The sequence below is a fragment of the Cyprinus carpio genome, unplaced genomic scaffold (genome assembly GCF_018340385.1).
Source record: "Cyprinus carpio isolate SPL01 unplaced genomic scaffold, ASM1834038v1 S000006507, whole genome shotgun sequence".
Classification (NCBI taxonomy): Eukaryota; Metazoa; Chordata; class Actinopteri; order Cypriniformes; family Cyprinidae; genus Cyprinus; species Cyprinus carpio.
The window spans coordinates 139,263-163,202 of NW_024879175.1; the positions used below are offsets into that span (position 1 = coordinate 139,263).

Sequence of the window (23,940 nt, forward strand, 5' to 3'; positions counted from 1 at the left end):
AAAGTTTCAGTGGATGTTAAAGGTTCATCATGAATCCACAGATGCCAATAATATTATAATGTTTTATTTTTAAAAGTGTTCCTTAAATTCAATACAAGTCAATTTAGGTAAAAGTATAATATGTTTTATTTATAAATGTATTATTTAAATGTAATTTATTAAAAAGTAATAAATATAAATTAATAATAAATTGCTTATTTATTTATTTATTTATTTTATTACTTATTTTTATTTTCTACATATTTTTTTTATTTTGTCACTTAATTTGGTTTTACCTATTTATTGACCTATTTATTATTAGTTTCTTTTACCTCGCGCATCCACTGCCTCTATTAACTGAAACCGCTTTGTTTCAAACTCAGTATTTAATGGTGAAGAATAAACAAATAGACTTAGTGTACAAAAATGTCTTCTTTTTTTCTGTTTCATGGTAAAAATTAATAAAATTAATAAAGAAAATAATCACAAAACAGACATCACTATTGTGACTATGAGTGTTATCACAAACATACAAATCAATCCTCAGGGTCTATAAGCAGCCAGCAGAGGGCAGATGTCTGATTTACTTACATTTACAGTCTTTTAGCTCTGAAATGAAATATTAGCAACATCGGAAAGTCCAAAGATTTATGTGGAAACACAAAAATGATATTTGAGGTCTCTCATGTACAAATTTATCCTGTTATAGTTTACTTTTTAATCCTGGAAACGTGAAAGGGTCCATTAATTTCTCCACAAAGGATGGAGGACAGCAGAAGAATCCTGAGGATGTTTTGAGCAAGATATTATTCACATATACATTTTAACACTGAATCTTTCTTTACTAATATTTATTACAAGTTTCTTATTTCACACTTCATCAACAGATTTCATGAGTGAAAGCTGAATACAGTCTGGGTCCTGCTCTCATCTTCACAAAATCTTTGTTTGTTAATTATACTCAGCTGATTATACTCAGAATCCAGCAGCAGATGCATCTGCCTTTTCTGACATTGCAACACTGACTATCGTGAAATGACCTGAACATTGTGTCAGTTTGGGAGCTTCATCTTCTCAGGAAGTGCTGTGCTGGTGATGAAACACTTCTGCTCTTGCACCAGTGTGAGGAGTTTTATCTCTCTGTTCTGTTTCGCTGTATACCTGCTGTCACAGATGCCTCAGTCGAACGAAGGTCTTTCAGGTTTAGAACGACATGAGGATGTAATTCATGACATAATTTTAAATTCTGGGTCAAATTTCAGGTTCAGTTAGGTCTTTAAGAGGCCTAATAAAAGCGTTGAGTGAGTGTGGCGTTGAGCTGATAGTTGTTGGTTTTACTTCTGCTTTGTTCTCTGCAGCTCTTTTCCACTCGTCTTGACTGCAGCTCCTCACAATCTCACCAGAATGAACCACACTTCAGCTGCAAAGTACAGCTGGAAGCAGAACTCATTACATGAAAAGGCTGTGTGTGAATGAACAAAATAAGATTCAGAACAATTCTGAAAGAACTTCTTTTCAAGCAGTGAAACAGAGCTCCAACAACCTGCATGCACTAAAAGAAAGAAGCGAAATATCTTAAAATTAATATTTTTCTTCCTATTTCTTGGTTTATCTCCTCCCTCATCCCATCTCGAAGTGTGAAATGACTGTTAAACAGGAAGTGTCTGTTTTAGATGACACCGGACAGCAGTTATTTTTATTAATGTGTCAGTATGGGGTCCGGTGCACTGGCTCTCATCCTCTGTAAGTATTTTATTATATTCTATACCTGAGATGAAAAACTCAGCTGCAGAGCTCCAGACCTCCAGGAACTGAGTTTAGCTGCCCTCTTCTACACTTTCTTCTGTTTTCTGTTTCTAATATGTTGTATTCAGTTGAAGATCAGTTTCAGCAGGTTGTGCTGTGTGTAGGAGGGTTTGTGACTTTAGCCTTACTGCTAATTCTGTTCTCTTTTTCTGGCATTTTTTGCCTTTATTATGAAAGGACAGATGAGAATTGACAATAAGTGATTGTGTGTGTGTGTGTGTGTGTGTGTGTGTGTGTGTGTGTGTGTTGTGTGTGTGTGTGTGTGTGTGTGTGTGTGTGTGTATGTGTGTGTGTGTGTGTGTGTGTGTGTGTGTGTGTGTGTGTGTGTGTGTGTGTGTGTGTGTGTGTGTGTGTGTGTGTGTGTGTGTGTGTGTGTGTGTGTGTGTGTGTGTGTGTGTGTGTGTGTGTGTGTGTGTGTGTGTGTGTGTGTGTGTGTGAGGTAGCTGGATCGGAAAAGGTCCTTGTGTCAGGATTAACACAATAACGGCGCTGTATGTTGACACACTGCTCACAAGACTATCAGTGCGACTGCAGATTGTATTCTTTATTGTTCAGATTCAGTGTGATGACATGTTAAAGTTTATGTTAAAGTATTTGGACAGCTAAGTCACACTTAAAGGGATAGTTCAACCAAAAATGAAAATGCTGTCATTAATTACTCATCCTCATGTCGTTCCAAACCCATAAGACCTTCATTCATCTTCAGAACCCAAATTAAGATCTTTTTGATTAAATCCGAGAGCTTTCTGACCCTCATTAGACAGCAAGGGAACTGAAGCATTCAAGACCTAGAAACATAGTAAGGGCATCTTTAAAATAGTCAACCATAATTTTATGAAGCTATGAGGATACTTTTTTGTGCAAAGAAAATGAAAATAACTTTATTTAACCATTTCTTCTCTTCTGTGTCAGTGTTTAATGCACATTCATGAGAGTAGCATTTTTGGGCAAACTATCTCATTAAAAATGTATGAATTCCATTGCATTAGACACAACATGTCCAACCAAGTGCCAGCAAATGATGCTCAAGCTTTTAAGAACTAACTGCTTTTTCTGAGACACTTTTTCACTCATTTTTAAGCAGGTTGTTTCAACATCATTTTAGTGGATGTTTGAAGTCAGTTCTGCTCAGGTTTATAGACCTTTAGAAATTATCATAAACATGTTCCACTAATGCTTGACTATCAGAAAGACTCTTGGCTCCAGTTTGAAAAATATAATTATTACACATCACATTTATTATCATGTTTTATTTTGTGAAATGTTTTTTATTGATGCTTATAATATAGCATATATATGCTATATTTAGTTGAAATAAAGGCCACTTGTTTTGATATACTGCAAATATGAATATGTTGTATCAGTCTGTGTACATTGTGAACTCTGAAAGCACTGAGGTCACCTGCAGCAGTTTTCTTTTCTGCTTCACTTCAACTGAACTGAGTTTGGTTCATTTCAAATATACTTCTTGTGAAAACACCGTGTCTAAATGTGAAGTCACAATTAAGTTGATGATACCAGCGTCAAACAGGAAGTGAGGCTGAGTGCATCTCAAACACTTTGACTTCCTTTGTTTAGGAGTTTTGTGGCTTGTTTTGTTTCAGTGAATAATCAGTGATGAGAAAGGTTAACTATATTTCTGCATGTAACGTGTTCACAAGTGTCTTCATACAAAAGTGAATTTTTGTGTATTATTATATAATTATGTCATGAGCCCTATTTGGACAGTAATTGTGTTGTGTAAATTAATTTTTATAGACGTCAACGTGAAAAATAATTATTGTCTGAATCTGTCTACAGTTAATGGCATGAAAATTGCACGATTCTACATTTGATATATTTCAATATCATCTTTCATGTTATACAAAAAATGAGCAAATAAACAGGTGAAGCAAACAGAGGAAACAATACAAAATTCATTTGAGACACGTATGGTTATACAAACAGAAAAGCAAAAATACAAAGACGGCAAAACAAATATAACACAACGAGCAATGGAAAAGCTAAACAGACAGCTCTACAGAAACTGACGTCAGGTTGATGAGAATATGGTCATGTGTTGTATGTTGTGGTTGAAAGTGCTTCTCTGGGCAGCAGTGAATCCATCAGTGAATCGACTCTCGTATCGTTCATGAGTCCTGTGACGTCATTGTGTGTGTTGATGATGTTTCTTATTCAAACACAGAAAGACACTTTCAGTTCATGTAAAATAAACTAAAATAAACAAGTTTCAGTGATCTGCATTGTGTTGAATGAATGGAAATGCTTCATATCTGTGTTTCTTCTGTTTTTAGTGCTGATGTCCTTCATCCACGCTGGACTCACTCAAGGTACTGTGCTGTAAATTTAACAAATTTAAATTGTTTTGTATTTTTTTATGTTTATTTGCCTACAATGCAGTGTTTTTCTCACAAGGAGGTTTTGAGTTCATAACAGTAATTGATACAATTTACTCATTTACTCATATGTGTATTGATACAGAGAGACCAAAAGCTGTATTGAAGGTGAGTCCAGATGAGCGTGTGTTCAGAGGAGAGACAGTCACTCTCACATGTGACATACAGGGAGCAGGAGACATTCAGTGGACATACAGCTGGTTTAAAGATGGATACACTTTCTATCCACACACAACAACAACAACAACAACAGCAGAGATCAGATTCACAGCTGATTACAGTGCTGAATACAGCTGTAGAGGAGAGAGATCAGACTCACAGAGATCAGACACCAGTGCTGCTGTTACACTGACTGTATCAGGTGAGTGTTCATGTTCACATCATGTTTAATGATCATTAAAACAATATTTGTTACTCCAGGGTGAATAAGTTTAGCAATATAGTTCTGACTGATTTAACTGAACTGAATGTATGTAGAAAATTATTTGCTGAAATAATTGCATTAACAGCAACACTGAAATAACAGCACACAGTATATCTATCAGTCAGATACATGTGAAAGTTGCAGTTTTTACTGTAACCCTGTGCATTTTCTTTCAGAAAAAAAAAAAATAGAATCATCATGTAGGTATACGTTATAAATTGGCCAGTATATAAAAATATCTTATGAATAGTGCCATTCAGTTTCAATCATCACTGAAAACATTCATCTGAGAAAAAGAAATAAATAAATAAACCAGGCATTTTTCTTTCTTTCTTTCTTTCTTTCTTTCTTTGAGTTAGTTGTTTAAGTGCAGGATATTCTAGAGTTGTTCATCCGTGGAAACACTGTAGTCTATGTTTGCTGTTAATGCTGTTATCACACGTTCTAGTCACTGTTCTGTTCAAATGCAGAAGTGCAGAAGATGTTTAAAGGAGGTAAATACTTATCAGTGATTTTGATACTGTTTTAGGAAGGGTCATCGTGATTTCGCCAAGTAAGACCCAATCCCTCCCCCTAAACCTAACCCTACCCATAATTTATTCCTAAAATCAGAGGGAACTGATAGCTGATTAACAGAGTTTAGAAGCACCTAACCATGATTGTAAGCCTAAAACAGATATTTGCTGAAAAGTTATCCCTCAATTCTGATTGATTAATTGAAATGTTGTTCCAGGATCAACAAGGATGTTGATACAGGATCATGTTGTACTTGGTGAAAAATTCTGATTGATTAATTGAAAGACTCATCTTGCCTGATTACTTTAATTTGTTGCTCATTATCTTGTTAACTCACACTGACTAAACCTGGGGCTCTATTCACACACACACACACTGTTGCTCATTATCTTGTTAACTCACACTGACTAAACCTGGACACAATTCATAAGTAGACTGTAAAAGTTTTTTAATTAGAGTACTTCTTAAAACCTATTCACAAAGCTGTTGAGACCCATTTTTACTAAAGAAAAGGGAGAAATCTTAAGCTAAGGAAATTGCAGGGTTAACCTTTTTGATATAGATGATGTCATTAAAGCGGTCAGTTCCTGTATTTTTTTAACCCTTGATACAATTTAGTGTATATGACTTCTTTCTGACTTACTTCTTTCAGACGAATCTAATTGAAGTTATATTAAAAATTGTCCTGGCACTTCTATGGACACAGAAATCGCATCAGCACATCCAAGCTGAGACATTTGATATTTCTGAATGCCATCCGGCACTAAAGACTAAAGGGTCTTAATGTCAGAGATTTTGCCTTTATTTATTTGATTTGTTTGCTGTGGTTCCGTGTTCAATTGTTCAATTAAAGTTTTATTAAAATGTTAAATAATAGTAACTGTTTATTATAATTTTTTTATTATTATTATTTTGTTACGAAAAATGCATAAAAATAAGGCTTTTAAGAAAACACAGAATAAAAAAAAATGCTTACCAACATAGGGGCATTCACAATTTGCTAATTGGGCTCTCAATAGAAGGCTCCGAGTGATACTAAATGAAGAGCCATTTGGGAGCTGTGGCCAGCTGTCTAGAGCCGAGCTCTTCTAACTTTGAAAAAGAGACGAATTTCATATCACCAGAGCCGAATATTATTGGTATTGTTACTATTACTGTTGTTGTAAATGACAGGATAGGCATTTCAGTCTCAAAAATTTTTTTCCATTCGTATTGTCCATAATGGCTCCATTAAATTCATTTGTTTGCGAGCATTACTGCAGACCTTCACCCCCAGTTTTGCAATGTTCACAAAGTCAAGAACTTGGTTCACTTGATTCACAGACCAAAACTGATTCAAATTCTTTTTTAATTGAACCATATCAGTATTTTTGTAGGGGATATTTCTAATTACAATACCCTTAAAACTTTAGATCAAAAATGTGCGATCTACACTGATTTGAAACTGGCTGAAAAATTTACTGTTTACTATTGTCAATGTTAAGCTAAGAAAGTAAGGGCAAAACACTTAAGCAGTTTAAAATTGATGTATAGTAGATGTAACCAAAGGATCTGTTCAGTGTGCTTTGACTATGTGTCCTATCATTTGAACCAGATCAGTATGAATATGACGTTCCTGTTCTGTCATTAATTTCATAATAAATCGTAATTATTATATTTGATAAAGCCTTCCCGGGTTTTTCTATTGTAACTTTAAATATACAATGATCTGACTTTGGACTGCCCTTTTTTAATCCATCTTTTACTATTTTGTCTTAAATGACATGTGGTCCGTAAGGGCAAAAAATTAGGATGTTCTTTTCATCTGTTTGACAAATATGGTATTATGTCATCAGATGCCCAGTGTTTCCACAAGTTGATATGATTCGTGTAGGGTCTTTAAATATGTCTGTAACTGATTTGGTTAAATTTTTCATTATTGTAAAACAACACAGTTACGAAAAATGCAAAAACAGCTGATGTTCCTAGCAAGCTTTTCCTTTGAACTAAAAAATTCTAAAAAGCTTGCCGACCAACGCCCCTTTCTTATCAGCTGCTTCTGAGAGACGGTATTTTTCTTAAATTCAGCGTGAAGCGTGCTAACTCCAAAATTAGGAAAAGTGTAAGGGAATCAGGTAATTTAGCTCAAAACAAATCTAAAAACGTTAAAGGGAATTTCAGACAGAATCACTGTTCCACAAGTTGAAAGAGCCGCGATTCATTTAACATCCGTATAATCAAGTTCTGTATTATATTAATTGTCCAAATTACTAGTGAAAAAATGACCCCGGGGTACAGATGATCAGGCAGTTTAAACCATTAACTTGTAAGCACCCAAAACAAGATTGCTCTTTTCATATGAATAAGGCTCTATTAGATAAACAGTCATGTAAGCGAGGTGACACAAGCACACACCCTCACACCCCAGAAGTTCTTCCAAGAAAGTCAAGAACTTGGTTAGAATGAAAATGGTAAACAAGTTTAAAGCCCATTAGATCGTGATGTCTGTGTGCTTTTGTGTGTTGGTTTTTCTGAATCTATGAAGCAGGAATCAGTATTTGAAGTTCTGGTCGAGGGACACCGCACAAAAAATGGAAAGGCATTTAGTAAGGGTGTATAATTGAGCCCTTAAAACGAGGTGTTCTCTTTCCTGGCCAGCTCGCTTCAGATGGGTGACGTAAACTGAAAAACTACTGTTTACAACTGTGTCATACAACTGTATGGACAACTAAGGTGACAAAACAATGGTGGAAAACAGTGTGGACAATTGAAAACTGTGTATAACTGTATGTAATGTGGCATGATCTGCTGTGTGTTGATCTTAGTTTCTCCTGTAACGATTCGGGGGGCCTGTGAGGCGGCTGTCGGACCGAATCCTGATTACTGTCATTAACTTTGAAAATTGCAATCACAATTGCGTTCCGGTTTGATACAGCCTTGGAGACTTTTCCATTGTTAATTTTAACTGAGTAGTTTATTTTATTTTGGAAATAAAGCAAATACATGAACTATCTGATACTCTTGTAAAAATATGGTTTTTTCCACCCTTAAATGACATTTGGTCACTACCTCCAAAATTAGGATGACAACGTCATGCTAGACATGAACAACCATGACTTAATTAACCTTCGCATTGAGTTCCTCAATAAAGGTTAAAATATATCAGATACCCCATTTTCCACTTAGTTGAGGTGATTCATTAGGGTCATGTGAAAAGTCTGTACCTTTGTTGAAGTGTTGGTCTTTAAAAAGTCTCAATTGGGTAGAGTGACGAAACAGAATCTGGTTGAAGTTGACGACACCGAGGTCGGAATCGGAAAACAGCTCTGTTCAAAACTTAAGCAGAGCCAAATTTCTCAAGGGAATGTCGCTTTAAATTCTAATGTTTCAGCTCTAGGCTGTTCTCTTCTCATCGTGGCTCTTAGCGTCAGCAGCTGCTCGCTGAAGCGCTGTGTGGACACAAACTGTTATGCTGCATTCATCGTGTGTGACTAAAAGCAACTGCTAGCAAACATAATGGTGTCCTGGAAAGTGTAAGGGAAACAGGTCAATTTAGTTGACAAATGTGTTTAAAATTTTAATGGAGGGAATTTGGACAGAATCTCACTGTTTTTATCGGCCTGATCACTGTAACGGCCAGCGATTCATTGAACTCCGTGGTATAATTTTTCAACTCTGCAATGGATATTAATATCTGATTATAACAAAAACACTATTAATTAGCACAGTAACAATCTCAGCACGTTTTAAGCATTAAGATTCAAACACACAAAACTAAAGATAAACTGCTCTTTTCAATATTCAATAAGGCTTTATTAGACATATCTAAGACATGTAGAAACTGATCTCAAACACAAGCACACATATTATGATTTGAAGTTAAGCATGGAAGATATTCTTTTATAAGTCTTAGGAAAGAATCAGTTTGGTGGAGATCTACCCCTAGTAAATCCCAAGTTTACAGCCATACGTAAAATTGCATAGACATGAACAAACAAATCACTTAATTAACCCTCGCATTGAGTTCATCAATGAGGTTAAAATTATATCAGATACACCAGTTCAGCTTAGTCTGGAGGTACGTTACTTGTGATGCCTGTGTAAAGGGGGTTCCCTCTGTTAAAGTGACGTCTTGGGAAGCCCGTGGTTGGGTGTTGACTGACGATGCAGAGTTGTGGGCTGGTTGAAGTTTTAGACGGGCACTCGAGCTCGGACTTGGAGACACTGTGTTTAGCAAAACTTAACCCAGAACACGAAACTCTCAAGGGAAAAGAAAATAAACTAAAGTAAAAGAATAGAAGTAAATTAGTTTCACGAGTCTAGGTGGTTTCTTCTCATCGTGGCTAAGTAGCAGCAGGCGTGCAGGCTGAAGAACACTGGAACAGCGCTCAAAGAACGCAAAATGTAATGACAAAGAGTGTGTATAAGTGTTGTGTAAGAGCAAAGGCTAAAAAGCTAAATTTGATGGTGTCCTGAGTATTTAAACTGGCCTTTCGGCCACACCTCAAATGTTGTCTTGACCAATTAAATATTGTCTTTGCTCGGGGTGTTGCGATGTTTCTCATGCCCGTTCAATAAATCATATGTTATCTTATCAATCACGTGGTCCGAATTTTCCCGCTCTTGCAGGGTATAATTTTGGACATGATTCCAATAACAAGAATTTGATACATTTGACAAATAACTGATGATCAGAAATGTTTCAAGCAAGAAGATTCAAACACACACATACTAAACATGAACATGAATCCTTAACCTATTCAATAGTTATTAAAAAGACATACACAGTAAGTGATTAGAAACATGATAGTCAAATGTGTGGGTTTCATATTATAATATGGAGTTAAGCAATGGACTGATATTCTTTTATAAGTCTTTTTTTTTAGTTCATTTTGGTGCATCTACATCTGTAAAAGACAGTTTCTGTGCCAATTCTTTGACATAAGGACGTTCTGTGGAGACCAGAGGTTAAAAGGTCCCCTTAAAGGAATTTCAGTCTGGTTCTTTTCTTCTAGGTGGGGGAAGTCAATCCAAAGATCTTGTGATCATGATTACTATCATGGATTTACATGTGATGGTCATGCTGTGCATCCCTTTGACCATTAATCTTGATTACTTGCCCCAAATTTCCTTTCCGAATTGGAATTATCAATAATTGTTCTTTTGTTCTAATGTTGAAAGCTGTTCAAGCTGCTAGTTAGTGGCCTTGCTTCCAAATGTGGTGCTAGGATTTGATTTACTACATCCTGTTGTCTCGAGCCTTTGTGTGGAATTCGGCTCCTCGTGTTTCAACCATGCACCTGATCGAATCTTTAATTTGTCTGATTCGGTTCTGATACCCTACAAAGGTGAACAATTTGCAAAGATTCATAAAATAAAATGAAAAAAAAAAACTTAGATGTCGGGAGTAAATGATGACTGCTGTGCAGAGGTGGAAAGTAACAAATTACATTTACACCGCATTTACTGTAATTGAGTAGCTTTATCAGGTACTTCAAAAACTTTTTAAAGTAATTTTTAAAATCTGCAATTTTACTTATACTTAAGTATATTTTGTTTGAAGTATTGTACTTCGCTACATTTTAAAACACATTAATTACTGAGACATCCTTACAGACAATCAGTTCCCGTGGATTTTATGTGAATATCACGAATCAGTATTATCATCGTATGAGTAAAAAAAAAAAATGTTCCCTGGAAACTAGGCTACTGCAGTAGGCTAAATAATGGGCAGGAGAGCAAACTGGCGCTAAAATCACAAGAAAGATGCAGATGGACAAGACATTATGGTGCAGACCCAGCTGAAAATGAAACCCTGTCGTAATCTACTGAAGTTGAACTCAAAGGAAATGAAGTGAACCCCTGGCCATATTTACGTAGCTCTATGCAGTGTACACGGTCATCTTTTTGCCTATGGAGACTAAACTAGCAGCTTATAAAATCTCGACATCAGGCCTTCGCAAGCATGTAGAGGTAAGGTCGAAAATACTTGCAGCAATTGCACTTTTGTGGTTAAAATGAAGCTTTGACAGTTTAGCAAAAGTTTTTACATAAAATTAGTCAAATATACAGTGGTGCAGGGTGTGCGATATATATCGTCTGCGATAATATCGTAATTGTTGTTTTAACGATATGTGATTTGCAGTGGTGGAGGTAACGAATTACAACTACTCACGTTACTGTAATTAAGTAGTTTTTTCGGGTACTTGTACTTTTTTGAGTATATTTTTAAAGTTTTACTTTTACTTGTACTTAAAGTACTAATTAAGCAAAATAATCTACTTTGTTACTTTTAAAATCACAGTTCGTTACTGAGTACGCCCACAATTTGAATTGATATTCAAACTTTTGAAGGCACTTCAGCAGCCAATAAAGATATCTGATGGTGTATGGTCGTGTAGGGGCCATGTTATATGAATGGTTTCTGAAGGTGTGGAGGTGGTTGGAATGTTCCGTTTGGAGCTCAGTTAGATTTATGGACCTCAGAGCTTGGAGAAACAAACCACATTGGTAGTGTTGTTTCAACTTCCAAATAATCTATATTTTTATACTGATACTGAAATATCTGACACGGTTCCATTACTCATTTTCCACAGTTTCTGCCAAATATAAACCAATACAATCTGCGTCTCTCTCTCCTCTCCGAGTGAGTTTGACGGTCATCCGTCTCCTGTCAATTACAGTCATGTCTGCGCGGGATTGCAGGTATTCCGCATAATTATAACAATTCCCGCGCAAATATTGTAACATGAGAACACTGTCATGTAATCGCAGAAAACTGGATGCGATCTCTTAAATAGGCCTGACTTATACAAATGAACTGCTTGTGTGCAGTCGCGATCTCTCCGTGCTTTTAAAGTAGAAATGATTTCTCTTTGCTCCTGGATTAAATTTTGTCAAAAGTTATCAAACATTCAGAATAGATCCACACCTGACTGATGAATATCCTTCTAGAAATGTCATTGGTTGTAAGTGAAATGCACCAGAAAGTCTTTAAACAAAGATGGAACTTTAATTTCTTTACCATGTAAATTTGTGCTAGAAATGTTTTGGAATAGGATATTTCTCTGTCTAACTGCATCACTACATTGTACAGTCATTACTGTGGAACCGCCTGTATTTTGAGGCTTCAGAGTGCCGCGAAACGAACATTTGCATACAGTACATACAGAAAATACGACTCTTTAAACCATACTTACTCTTTCAAGACAACGAATGTAATTTTACACATTAAGCCAATAAATACAAATATTTTACTTACCAAAGTTGTATTCTGGTAAAATCTCCAAACTTTGTGGAGAAGCTGACCAGGATGGCTGATGACCGTCTTCTGACTGTAATGGCCTTCACGAGATCTCGCGATAAGTGATGTTGAGAACGTGATATTGCTATTGAATTGATTCAACACATTTTTTTAAGTTGAGAGGACAAATAATCTAGTTCAGTCAACTTTCAAACTAGTCGAGACACTGAAAACTTAAAATTGTTAGTTGAATGAACAAATTCAGTAACTGCAAGTTGTGTCAACATAAAAAATTAATTGAAACAACTAAAATGCTAAATAATTTTTTACAGTGCAGGGTCTGAATCCGGCTCAAATTGATATGACAATATTGATGCTATCTTAACTATACTGGAGCAGACAGAACTTGCTGCTTTGGCAAGGGGCGGGGCAGTACTGAAACACCATCTGAGCTGTTCGCCAATCACTACGCGCTGGGACAGCTAACCAATCACAACACATCTCGTTTTTCGGAAGGCGGGCCTTCGTCAAACCCATAACTAATCGAGCCGTTTGTGTCAGGCTGAGGAGAAAGGTATTGTAATAATGTAAATTATGTGAAAAATAATGCATTTTTCGAACCACCAAGCAAAAGAGGCTGTTGTATTACACCTGCCAAAATGAAATCAAGACTTTATAAAAGAGCATAATAGGACCCCTTTAACCACTCCTATCCAACCAAGGTATTGAAGTTAGAAATTACTGTACAATGACCACTAATTCATGTACCGGTACTTTGTTAATAAGATAAAAGTTGGTTTTGTTCAAAGTTGCTATTATCCACATAGGTCTTTGATATGAATATTTTTTGGTAATTAAATATCGCCGGCTAAAAAGTAACTAGTAATTAGTACTCTGAGTAGTTTTTGAGAGGAGTACTTTGTACTTTTACTTAAGTACTGTTTGGACACCAGTACTTTTACTTGAAATTGAGTATTATTTCAGCAATGTAACAGTTCTTGTACTTAAGTACAAATTTTCAGTACTCTTTCCACCACTGGTGATTTGACATTATCAGTATTTTGCCAAAAACCAAACGAAACACTCCTACAGAGTGTCGTGAAGTCTAGTAGGTTAGACTAGTGCAAGCGTTCATTTAGAGTGTTTTTTTTCACTGTGTGATTCAGTCTGTTAAAATGCATTTAGAATGATCACAAAATTATATAAAAAAATATAGACATTTTCTCCAAAAATCAGCATGATTACATATAGATTTTTTTTTTTACAACAGTTCAATAAACAAGAAATTAATTGAGAGACTAGCGTTTTAGACACCAGATTGCATGTTTTTGCTCTATTTCGACAACAAAAATATTTCCAAACACAGCAACCTTAGCACAGTTTTGTGTTTCTGATCAACATGACGGTGTTTCGTTCCTGAATTAATCAACCGTTTAAATGATTCGGTTCAATCGCAGTGACTCACTTATTAACAGTGACTTGCTGAATCCTACTGACAGTTTTAATGTCACATTTAAAGTATCTTTTTTTATTTTATTTTTTTTTAATTTCAAACGAGTATTCAACATTTTGTCTTGTATATCAAAACATTATTTCTGCATTTGTAACTACAGGTTAAATGCATTCATGTCCATCATTAAACGGTGTGTAATCTAAATTCCACTTCAGATGAAGCTTCTGTGTTTCCTCTGCATTGAAAAAATTAATTTTGTTGATACTGATTTAATTTGCCTGGCAACAGCCCAAATGTCTTATTATTCTAAATAACTGATTCCTTTAATTAAAAACAACTCGTTTGAGATTTATAGGCCTGGGTGTCAAACTCAGTTCCTGGAGGGCCGTAGCCCTGCAGAGTTTAGTTCTAACCCTGCTCCAGCACACATACCATGCAGTTTTCAAATAAGCCTAAATGATTAGATTAGCTGGATCAGATGTGTTTAATTAGGGTTATATCTAAACTGTGCAGGGCTGTGGCCCTCCAGGAACTGAGTTTACATTTCATTAATGTAATGGTACTTTAACTTGAGTAGAATATTTACATACTCTTTCCACCTCTGCTGCTGTGTTGATTATTACATCCAACAACAGAACACCTCAATCACTTAGAAGCCATTCTTGTCTACATCTGCTCCGGCGGTGAAACAATAGCAGACTGATGACAGTCACTCAGGGCGGAGCTAAGGCAAAAGCTAGTGTCAATCAACTATCGTGGGAGGGGCCTGTCTGTGTGACGTCATCTGAGAATGGCTTGATTTAAGAAAGGGGTAATAGTTTAACGATATTAATAAAAAAAACACTGGGTGGATCTTTATCATTATAGGGTGGTTGTGTACACACACTGCCAACACACATTTATGTTCAAACTATTTGTAAAAGTGCATGTCACATCCGATGACCCCAATGAACCAAAATTTGAAACAATCCCAGTGAAAAGAGGGACTAAAATGCTGCTCATATGTGAAAACTATCACATAGTTCTAATTAAACTATAGTATCTAGTAACGCTTGTGTCGGTAACAGGGTTGACAAAATACCAAAACATGAGGTAGAAAAATAATAAATTACATAGCCTGAGATGGCACAATACAATTTCTTGTCATTTTAAGGTGTCTCCATTTCATGGATATTTAAAAAATGTTGATTAAACTTACTTTATTTTTTTAATTATTCCAAGTGGAAAGTCACAGATTTCGTGGATTGACTCGTTTAATTAAGGATGAAGCTAAACTCTGCAGAGCTGCAGCTCCTGGTTAAAGTGGACTAAATGTAATAAACTGAGAAATCCAGCATACGTCACTAAAGAGAAGTCTGTCGTTTCACTGGATGTGTGCATGGATGAATTGTTCAGTTCTGTGAAACATTTACAACATTTCAAGGAAGAGGTGTTTGACTCACTATGTTTTTGACTTTCTTCACAGATTTACCCAGATCAACACTGACTGTGACTCCAGACAGTCCTGTATTCACTGGAGAGACAGTCAATCTGACCTGTGTGATTGAGTCTCACAGTGACTGGAGATATGAGTGGTATAAAGACAGCACAGAAGTGTCTAAACATCACACTGTAAACAGAGACACTCTCACTATCAGAGGAGTAATTACATCTGATCAGGGTTATTACAGGTGTAGAGGACAGAGAGATGAAAGATCAGTCTCATCACAGTTAAGCTCTTATGTTTATCTCTCTGTGAAGGGTGAGTTGAATATCATTGTCCTCTTAAACTATCTGTACTACACATTTGATCATTTATTCAGACAAGACATACAAACTCCTGAAGTTCTCAGAATAACATATAAAATATCAACAGTGGTGGTCAGTAACGGAGTAGCTTTACTTCGTTACTGTACTTAAGTACATATTTCAAGTATCTGTACTTTACTGGAGTAGTTTTATTTTGAGTAACTTTTACTTTTACTTCACTACATTCCAAAGCATAAGATCGTACTTTTTACTTCACTACATTTCATAAAACATATCGTTACTCCTTATCACGTGCTCCGAGATGCAGAAGCAGTTTCTGATTCAAGAACGAACTGAGTCTTTTGAATGAACCTTCTAAATCAGTTCGCAAATCGCACCAAACGATTCATTCACAAATTAGAATGATCCGATTGCAGCTGTTCTCGAGTCGACAACTCACTGATTCACAATAAGAATCGGGAGATCTTGTGAGCGCGCGTGTCTTAAGCTGTTAAAAGTAAGTTATTAATGTCGAAATTTAGAAATTATTATTGTAACTGAAAATCATATTTAGGTCAAAACTGAAAGTTGTTTGTGAACTAAATCTGCTGTAAAGAGTGAACTATTTAAGCCCACTGAAATGCTTGAATGCAGACTATGCAAACACATCAACATCAGTGTCTCTATGTTTTAGGTCAAAGAAATTAAGCATTAAAATAACACAGATTAAATAACATAACTCATGCAGGTTCAAATTCCCCGCTGCCGTAATGTTAACAGTTTTATTAAAATGCTACGCATTTATCCCTATGTGACGTCTGTTTTTATATTGTTTATCAACAGTATAAATGTTTATATTGATTGAATTAACTAGCTGAGTACACAGATATGAATGTTTATTCATAACCATACTGGAAATAAGTAAATATTGTTAGCTGATGCTAAATATCTAGCTAATAAGCTTGCTGGTGATAATTTGAGGTAATTTTTAAAAAATAAAGTCCAAATATTTTTATTCAACCATCTAGATAGATTACATCTTAGGGAAAAGAAAGGATGTGATGTTCAGAACATTTTAACTACAGTAATTATCAAAGTGGGAAGTGATGCCCTCTGGGGGCATTTGGCCAGGGGTGTTTTTACACCACAGACAAGGTTTGAGAAGAAAAAGATCATTATGAAAGTATAATTATATTTCCCTTAAAATGTTATCCCGGCCTTCAGGCCTTATTCTCATGTCATATATAACTGTGATGTTCTGCATAACAACAAACTTTAAACACTTTTTTTCTTACTGGTGAAGATCAGATGGTCGAATCTGTTTTCTCTCAGGTACATCACAGTGTATGCTTCACAGTGAACATTACTCTCGTCAACATAGTCCATATCAACAACAAAAATATATCTTGACTCCAAGATAGTGGTTATTTTGGGAAAATCCCAGGTTTTTTAAGCAGTAGGATTATAAAAAATATCTGCTAATATAAAATTTAATTAAGTAGCCTATATAAAATTGCAAAATCTATCTTTTGATACTTTTTTACTTAAGTACATAAAAAAACAAGTACTTTTGTACTTTCACTTGAATAAAATTGAAAAAGGAGTACTTTTGTCAGGGTGCGGGCTAGACAGAGGACTCAGATGCAGAGTAGGGAAAAGGAGAATCTTTATTCTCGCCACAAAACACAAAATAACATAAAAAATAATTAAATGCTCTGGCGCACACAGAGATCTCCGAGCTGGCCGGCACACTGCGGACCACTCGCGCTGCCGGATCTCCGAACTACGGATCCTTAGACGGGAAAACAGAAGGTGAGAATGCAGCTTGGACACCACACAAACCACGGGCAAAGACAAAACAATCTACTCTCGACAACAGACAGAGAGGAAGAGACATATAAGGGAGCTGGGGAACGAGCGACAGGTGGGGAAGACTCAGCTCGTGATCTGCGCACCCTGCCACGATCAGCGCTGATTGCCCAGACCACGAGCTACCGAACAGACATGACAACACAGACCGCAGGGGAAGCTGAGAAGGCACCCTGCACCGTGACAGTACCCCCCACCTCCTGGCGTCCCCGGAGGACTCACCATGACGTTGATGAAATTGATCAATGAGAGCGCGATCCAGAATATCGCGAGCCGGAATCCAGCATCTCTCCTCCGGACCATAACCCTCCCAGTCTACCAGATATTGATGACCTCTACCCGTACGCCTCACATCAATGAGCCGCCGTACAGTATAGGCTGGCGACCCCTCGATGAGCCTAGGAGGCGGAGGGGCAGAGGTCAGGGGCTGAAGGGGGGAGCGAAAGGCGGGTTTGATCTTCGAAACATGGAAAACCGGGTGGATCCTTCTAAACTGAGGGGGCAATTTGAGCCGCACTGACACCGGACTAAGCACTTTGGCGATAATAAACGGTCCAACAAATTTGGGTCCCAGTTTACGTGAGGGCAGTCTGAAGTTAATGTCCTTAGTAGACAACCAGACTCTCTGACCACACACGTAAAGTGGGGGCTTAGTACGGTGACGGTCCGCCGATGCCTTGTTCCTCTCGCCAGTCCGAGTGAGGGCTTCTCTGGCGATCCTCCAAGTACGGAGGCATCTCTGAATAAACGCATGTGCGGAGGGAACAACGGAATCGGATTCTTGAGTGGGGAATAAAGGTGGCTGGTAGCCTAAACAGCACTGGAAGGGAGACAAACCCGTAGATGAGACCGGGAGGGAGTTATGCGCATACTCTACCATGGTCAACCTGGAACTCCAAGATGACGGTTCAGCATACGCCACACAGCGCAGAACACTCTTCAAATCCTGGTTGGCACGCTTGGCCTGACCATTGGTCTGCGGGTGATATCCGGAGGATAGGCTCGCAGTCGCTCCCAGCTGTCGACAGAATTCTGTCCAAAACCTAGACACAAACTGGGGACCCCTGTCAGAAACCACGTTCACTGGGAGGCCATGAATCCGGAAAACGTGATCTAAGACAATAGTCGGTGTCTCCCTCGCTGACGGCAACTTGGGGAGGGGAATAAAATGGACCGCCTTTGAGAACCTGTCCACCACAGTGAGAACTACCGTCCTGCCACTAGACCAGGGGTGCCCAACCCTGCTCCTGGCGATCGACTGTCCTGCATTGTTTAGCTTCAACCCTAATCAAACACACCTGCCTTTAATTTAAGTGAGCCTGAAGACCTTAATTAGTTGCTTCAGGTGTGTTTGATTAGGGTTGGAGCTGAACTTCGCAGGACAGTCGATCGCCAGGAGCAGGGTTGGGCACCCCTGCACTAGACGGAGGCAAGCCAGTAACAAAGTCCATCGCTATGTGTGACCAGGGCCGCGAAGGGACCGACACAGGCTGGAGTAGCCCTGCTGGGGGTCGATTGGATCCCTTACCCGTAGCACAAATAGGACAGGCCGACACAAACCTTCGAGCATCCTGCGCCACGGACGGCCACCAAAACCGCTGCTTGATTAACCTAAAAGTACGAGTCGCTCCAGGGTGGCAAGCTAGACTAGAAGAGTGGCCCCACTGTAGTACGCTAGTTCGGACTGATTCGGGTACGAAGAGCAGACCCTCTGGGTATCCAGTGGGAACAGAAGCGTCGCGCAGTGCCGTGCGGACCTTGGACTCCACCCCTCAGGCGACCGCAGCCACAACCCGTTCGGGATGCAAAATGGCCACAGGGAGGGTGGGTCTAGCCTCAGCCTCAAAAACCCGCGACAGCGCGTCAGGTTTACCATTCTTAGAGCCGGGGCGATAAGAAATTGTAAACCTGAAACGTCCAAAAAATAATGCCCAGCGAGCCTGCCTAGAATTTATTCTCTTGGCGGTGCGAATGTACTCAAGATTTTTATGATCAGTCCAAACAATAAACGGAAATCGCGCTCCCTCTAACCAGTGCCGCCACTCCTCCAGCGCCAGCTTGACAGCTAGTAACTCCCTATTCCCGATGTCATAGTTCCGTTCCATGGGGGTTAAACGATGAGAAAAGAATGCGCAGGGATGTATTTTCTCGTCCGAAGATGATCTTTGAGACAAAACTGCCCCAACCCCCACCTCCGACGCATCCACCTCCACAATGAACTGACGAGATGGGTCAGGGGTCGTTAAAATAGGGGCCGAAATAAATAGACTCTTAAGGTTCTCAAACGCAGCTTGGGCCTGCGACGACCAACAGAATCGTTTCTTTGTGGAGGTGAGGTCAGTCAGAGGAAGGGCGATCTGGCTAAAGTTCCGAATGAACCACCTGTAAAAACTGGCAAACCCCAGAAAGCGCTGGACCGCTCTACGACTATCTGGGGTGGGCCAATCAGCAACTGCCTTTACCTTGGCGAGATCCATTCGGATACCCTCAGACGAGAGAATAAATCCCAGGAACGGAACCGACTGTGCGTGAAACTCACACTTCTCCAACTTAACGAATAAACGATTCTCCAGCAGCCGCTGGAGCACTCGCCTGACATGCTGGACATGATCGCGCTCGTTCTGGGAGAAGATCAGGATGTCGTTGATGTAAACAAAAACAAACCGATCGACCATGTCTCGGAGCATGTCGTTGACGAGTGCCTGAAAGACCGCCGGGGAGTTGGAAAGCCCAAACGGCATAACTAAATACTCAAAATGCCCCGTATGGGTGTTAAAGGCGGTCTTCCATTCGTCCCCCTCCCTAATCCGAACCAAGTGATAAGCACTGCGGAGGTCCAACTTCGTAAAGATGGTTGCCCCCTGAAGGAGCTCGAAGGCCGATGACATCAACGGCAAAGGATAACGATTCTTTACCGTGATGTCATTCAACCCCCGATAGTCAATACAGGGGCGCAACGATCCATCCTCCTTCTCCACGAAGAAGAACCCCGCCCCGGCTGGAGAGGAAGAGGGACGGATAATGCCTGCTACCAGAGAATCATGTATATACCTCTCCATGGACTCCCTCTCCGGACCCGACAGAGAGTAAAGATGCCCCTTAGGTGGAGTAGTGCCAGGTAACAGGTCAATCGCACAGTCGTACGGGCGGTGCGGAGGCAGCGATGAAGCTCAGGACTTACTGAAAACCGCTCTCAAATCATGGTAAGCCTCCGGTACATCCGCCAGGTTAACCAGCTCCTCCTGCAACACAGAATGAGACAAGACTGGGGAAAATGCAGCACCCAAACACTGAGCTAAACAGAAAGGGCTCCACGCCAAAATAGAACCACGGGCCCAATCAATATGAGGGTTATGTTTAACCAGCCAGGTGTGACCCAACACCACTGGAGCGGTGTTGGCGAGTGAATAAGGTGAAATTTAATCTCCTCCGCATGATTACCAGACAAAGTCAGTGTGACAAACGGGGTGGTGTGGGTAATATTAGTGAGATGGGTGCCACGAAGGGTCCTGGCAGAAATAGGTTCGGCCAGCGCGACGGCCGAAATCCCCAGACTTGTTGCCAATCTGGAATCCATGAAGTCGCCCTCCGCTCCAGAGTCAATCAATGCCGAAACCTGGAAAACAGCTCCCCCAAACTGTACTGAAGCTTGAAACTCTGAACGGCCACCAGGTGGCAGTCGAGTAGTAGTGACGCTCACCATGCGCTCTCCCTTGCGTGAAAAGCGTCGCCCTGCCACAGGGCATGCCGCTACCACATGACCCGCCTCACCGCAGTACAGACACAGCTGATTCTCCAGGCGATGGCGTCGCTCTCCTATGGTCAGCCGTGCTCTCCCGATCTGCATAGGCTCCTCCTCCGGGAGGATGTGGCGTTGAGACATCGTGTCACATGCTGCTCCACACGCGACCCCGGTGAGGTGTTCATGGGGAATCCCCTCTCTTCGGTGCCGAGAACGGAGAGTAATCCGGTCGTCGACCCGAATGGCGAGGTCGATAAGCTCATCCAAGCCAGAAGGCAGCTCCAGAGAATAGATCTCGTCCTTCACATGCTCAGCCAGGCCGTGGAGGAAGTGATCCCAGAGAGCCTTCTCATTCCAGCCGCAGGACGTGGCGAGCGTGCGGAATTGAATGGAGTAACCAGACACCGACTGCTCTCCCTGCTGAAGCAGCGACAATGCTCGTGCTGCTTCAATCCCACGTGCCGAGCGATCAAATACCTTGCGCAGCTCCTTCGAGTATGCCTCAAACGACACACAACAGTCATGCTTGCTGTCCCACATGGCCGTTCCCCACTCTCTCACTTGACCCACTAAGAGAGTGATGACGAACGCTACCCTGGATTGGTCCGTGGGAAAACAGGAAGGCTGGAGAGTGAAAGTTAGCGAGCACTGGGACAGAAAAGACCGACATGAGTTGGGCTCACCCGAGTATGGAGCGGGCGGATTAAGTCGCGGTTCCGCGTGGCGAGGAGCGGGTGGGACAGACGGGGCTGCTGAAGGGCTGGCCTGCAGCTGGTCAAGCCGTTCTGCTAGCTGTTTGAGTTGGAGAGAGATCTCTGAGTAAGCGCGCGAGAAGCCGCGATTTCCTCCTGCTGTCGACCCAGTAGAGAGCCTTGCTGCAGGAGAGCTCGGCGCAGCTCCGTCTCCTCTTCTGAATCCATTCTTTGGTGAGTAGATTCTGTCAGGGTGCGGGCTAGACAGAGGACTCAGATGCAGAGTAGGGAAAAGGAGAATCTTTATTCTCCGCCATAAAAACACAAAAAACATAAACAATAATTAAATGCTCTGGCGCACACAGAGATCTCCGAGCTGGCCGGCACACTGCGGACCACTCGCGCTGCCGGATCTCTGAACTACGGATCCTTAGACGGGAAAATAGAAGGTGAGAATGCAGCTTGGACACCACACAAACCACGGGCAAAGACAAAACAATCTACTCACGACGACAGACAGAGAGGCAGAGACATATAAGGGAGCTGGGGAACGAGCGACAGGTGGGGAAGACTCAGCTTGTGATCTGCGCACCCCCGCCATGATCAGCGCTGATTGCCCAGACCACGAGCTACCGAACAGACAGGACAACACAGACCGCAGGGGAAGCTGAGAAGGCACCCTGCACCGTGACAACTTTTACTTTTACTGGAGTACTATTTTATTATATGTATATGTATCTGTACTTTTACTCAAGTACTTGATTTGTGTACTTCGTCCACCACTGAATATCAAGTTAAAGAGAACAAAAATAACACTTGTTCACTGTTCGTCTGATGATTGTTTGAGATGATCTGATGTTGAATCACATTAAACCTGTAGTGAATCAGTAGAAAGAGAGACCATCACTCTCCTCTTTAACATCAGTGTCACACAAATACAGGAACTCAGATGATCAGATCATGTTTCTGACGAGTTCACTGAAAGAGCTCCGTCTTCTTTCTTCACAGATTTACCCAGATCTTCACTGACTGTGACTCCAGACAGTCCTGTATTCACTGGAGAGACAGTCAATCTGACGTGTGTGATTGAGTCTGATTACAGTAGCTGGAGATATGAGTGGACACCTGAGTGGAGATATGAGTGGTATAAAGACAGTGTAATGTTCCAGACGTCTGATCGTTACACTGTAAACAGAGACACTCTCACTATCAGAGGAGTAATTACATCTGATCAGGATCAGTACGCGTGTAGAGGACAGATAAGATCAGTCTCATCACAATCAAGCTCTGTTTTTACTCTCACTGTGAAAGGTGAGTTGAATTTCACTGTCCTTCTGCACTACATGTATGATCACACATCCAATCAAAAGACGTTCTCATTATCAGATGTTACATTCACATTACTCATAAATATGACTGTTCCATTCATTTGAGGGTTTATTTCTCTTTTAACTTGTTAAGGAGCTGTTCACACAGGAGCTGTTCTTGTGTTCACAACAGATGCAACAATGAACTGGTTACGGGAATATCAAAATGTATTTTAAATTTTAAGTATGAAGTGTCATCTTACAAACATAACACTGATGGCATTATAACACACAACAGCTAACGGCTTCAGTCTGATGTGTGTGAGCACAGACCTGAACATCATCATATTTCTGTGTGAACTTCCCCTATAAGTACACTCTTAAAAATAAAGCTTCTTATTGGCTTTGATGGTTTAATGAAGAACCTTTAACATACATGATATTTTTCCATTAAACAAAAGGGTCTTTAGATTAAAATGTTCTTCACACTGAAAAATGGTTCTTTTAAAAACTGTTCACTGAAGGGTTGTTTGGGCACACAATATGGCTCTTCTGTTGCATTACTATGATTTAAGTCACTTATTAATGGAGACAGGAGCTTTCAAAGTTCAAGAGGACCTAAAAACACTATGATAGTTTCAAGAAACCAGTGACCCATGTGCTTTATTCCAACTCTTCTACCTTTATACAGTAGTTTTGTGAGAAACAGCCCAAAGTGTCTGAAGTACTTTAGTCCACATCATTCTGCCGTCATAGCAGTCAGACAATATTATCCTGCATGTATGGATCACTTATGAATTAAAAGC

General features: G+C 39.8%; 1 protein-coding gene across 1 annotated transcript; it reads left to right on the forward strand.

Moving 5' to 3' along the window:
• Positions 1 to 1,590: 1,590 nt before the first annotated feature.
• Positions 1,591 to 23,260, forward strand: LOC109081925 (sialoadhesin-like). Its single transcript, XM_042754395.1, has 5 exons — positions 1,591 to 1,722; positions 4,080 to 4,115; positions 4,267 to 4,542; positions 15,262 to 15,537; positions 22,836 to 23,260. The coding sequence occupies exons 1-5, from the start codon at positions 1,692 to 1,694 to the stop codon at positions 23,258 to 23,260; spliced, it is 1,044 nt and encodes a 347-aa protein (XP_042610329.1). The 5' UTR covers positions 1,591 to 1,691.
• The last annotated feature ends 680 nt before the right edge of the window (positions 23,261 to 23,940 follow it).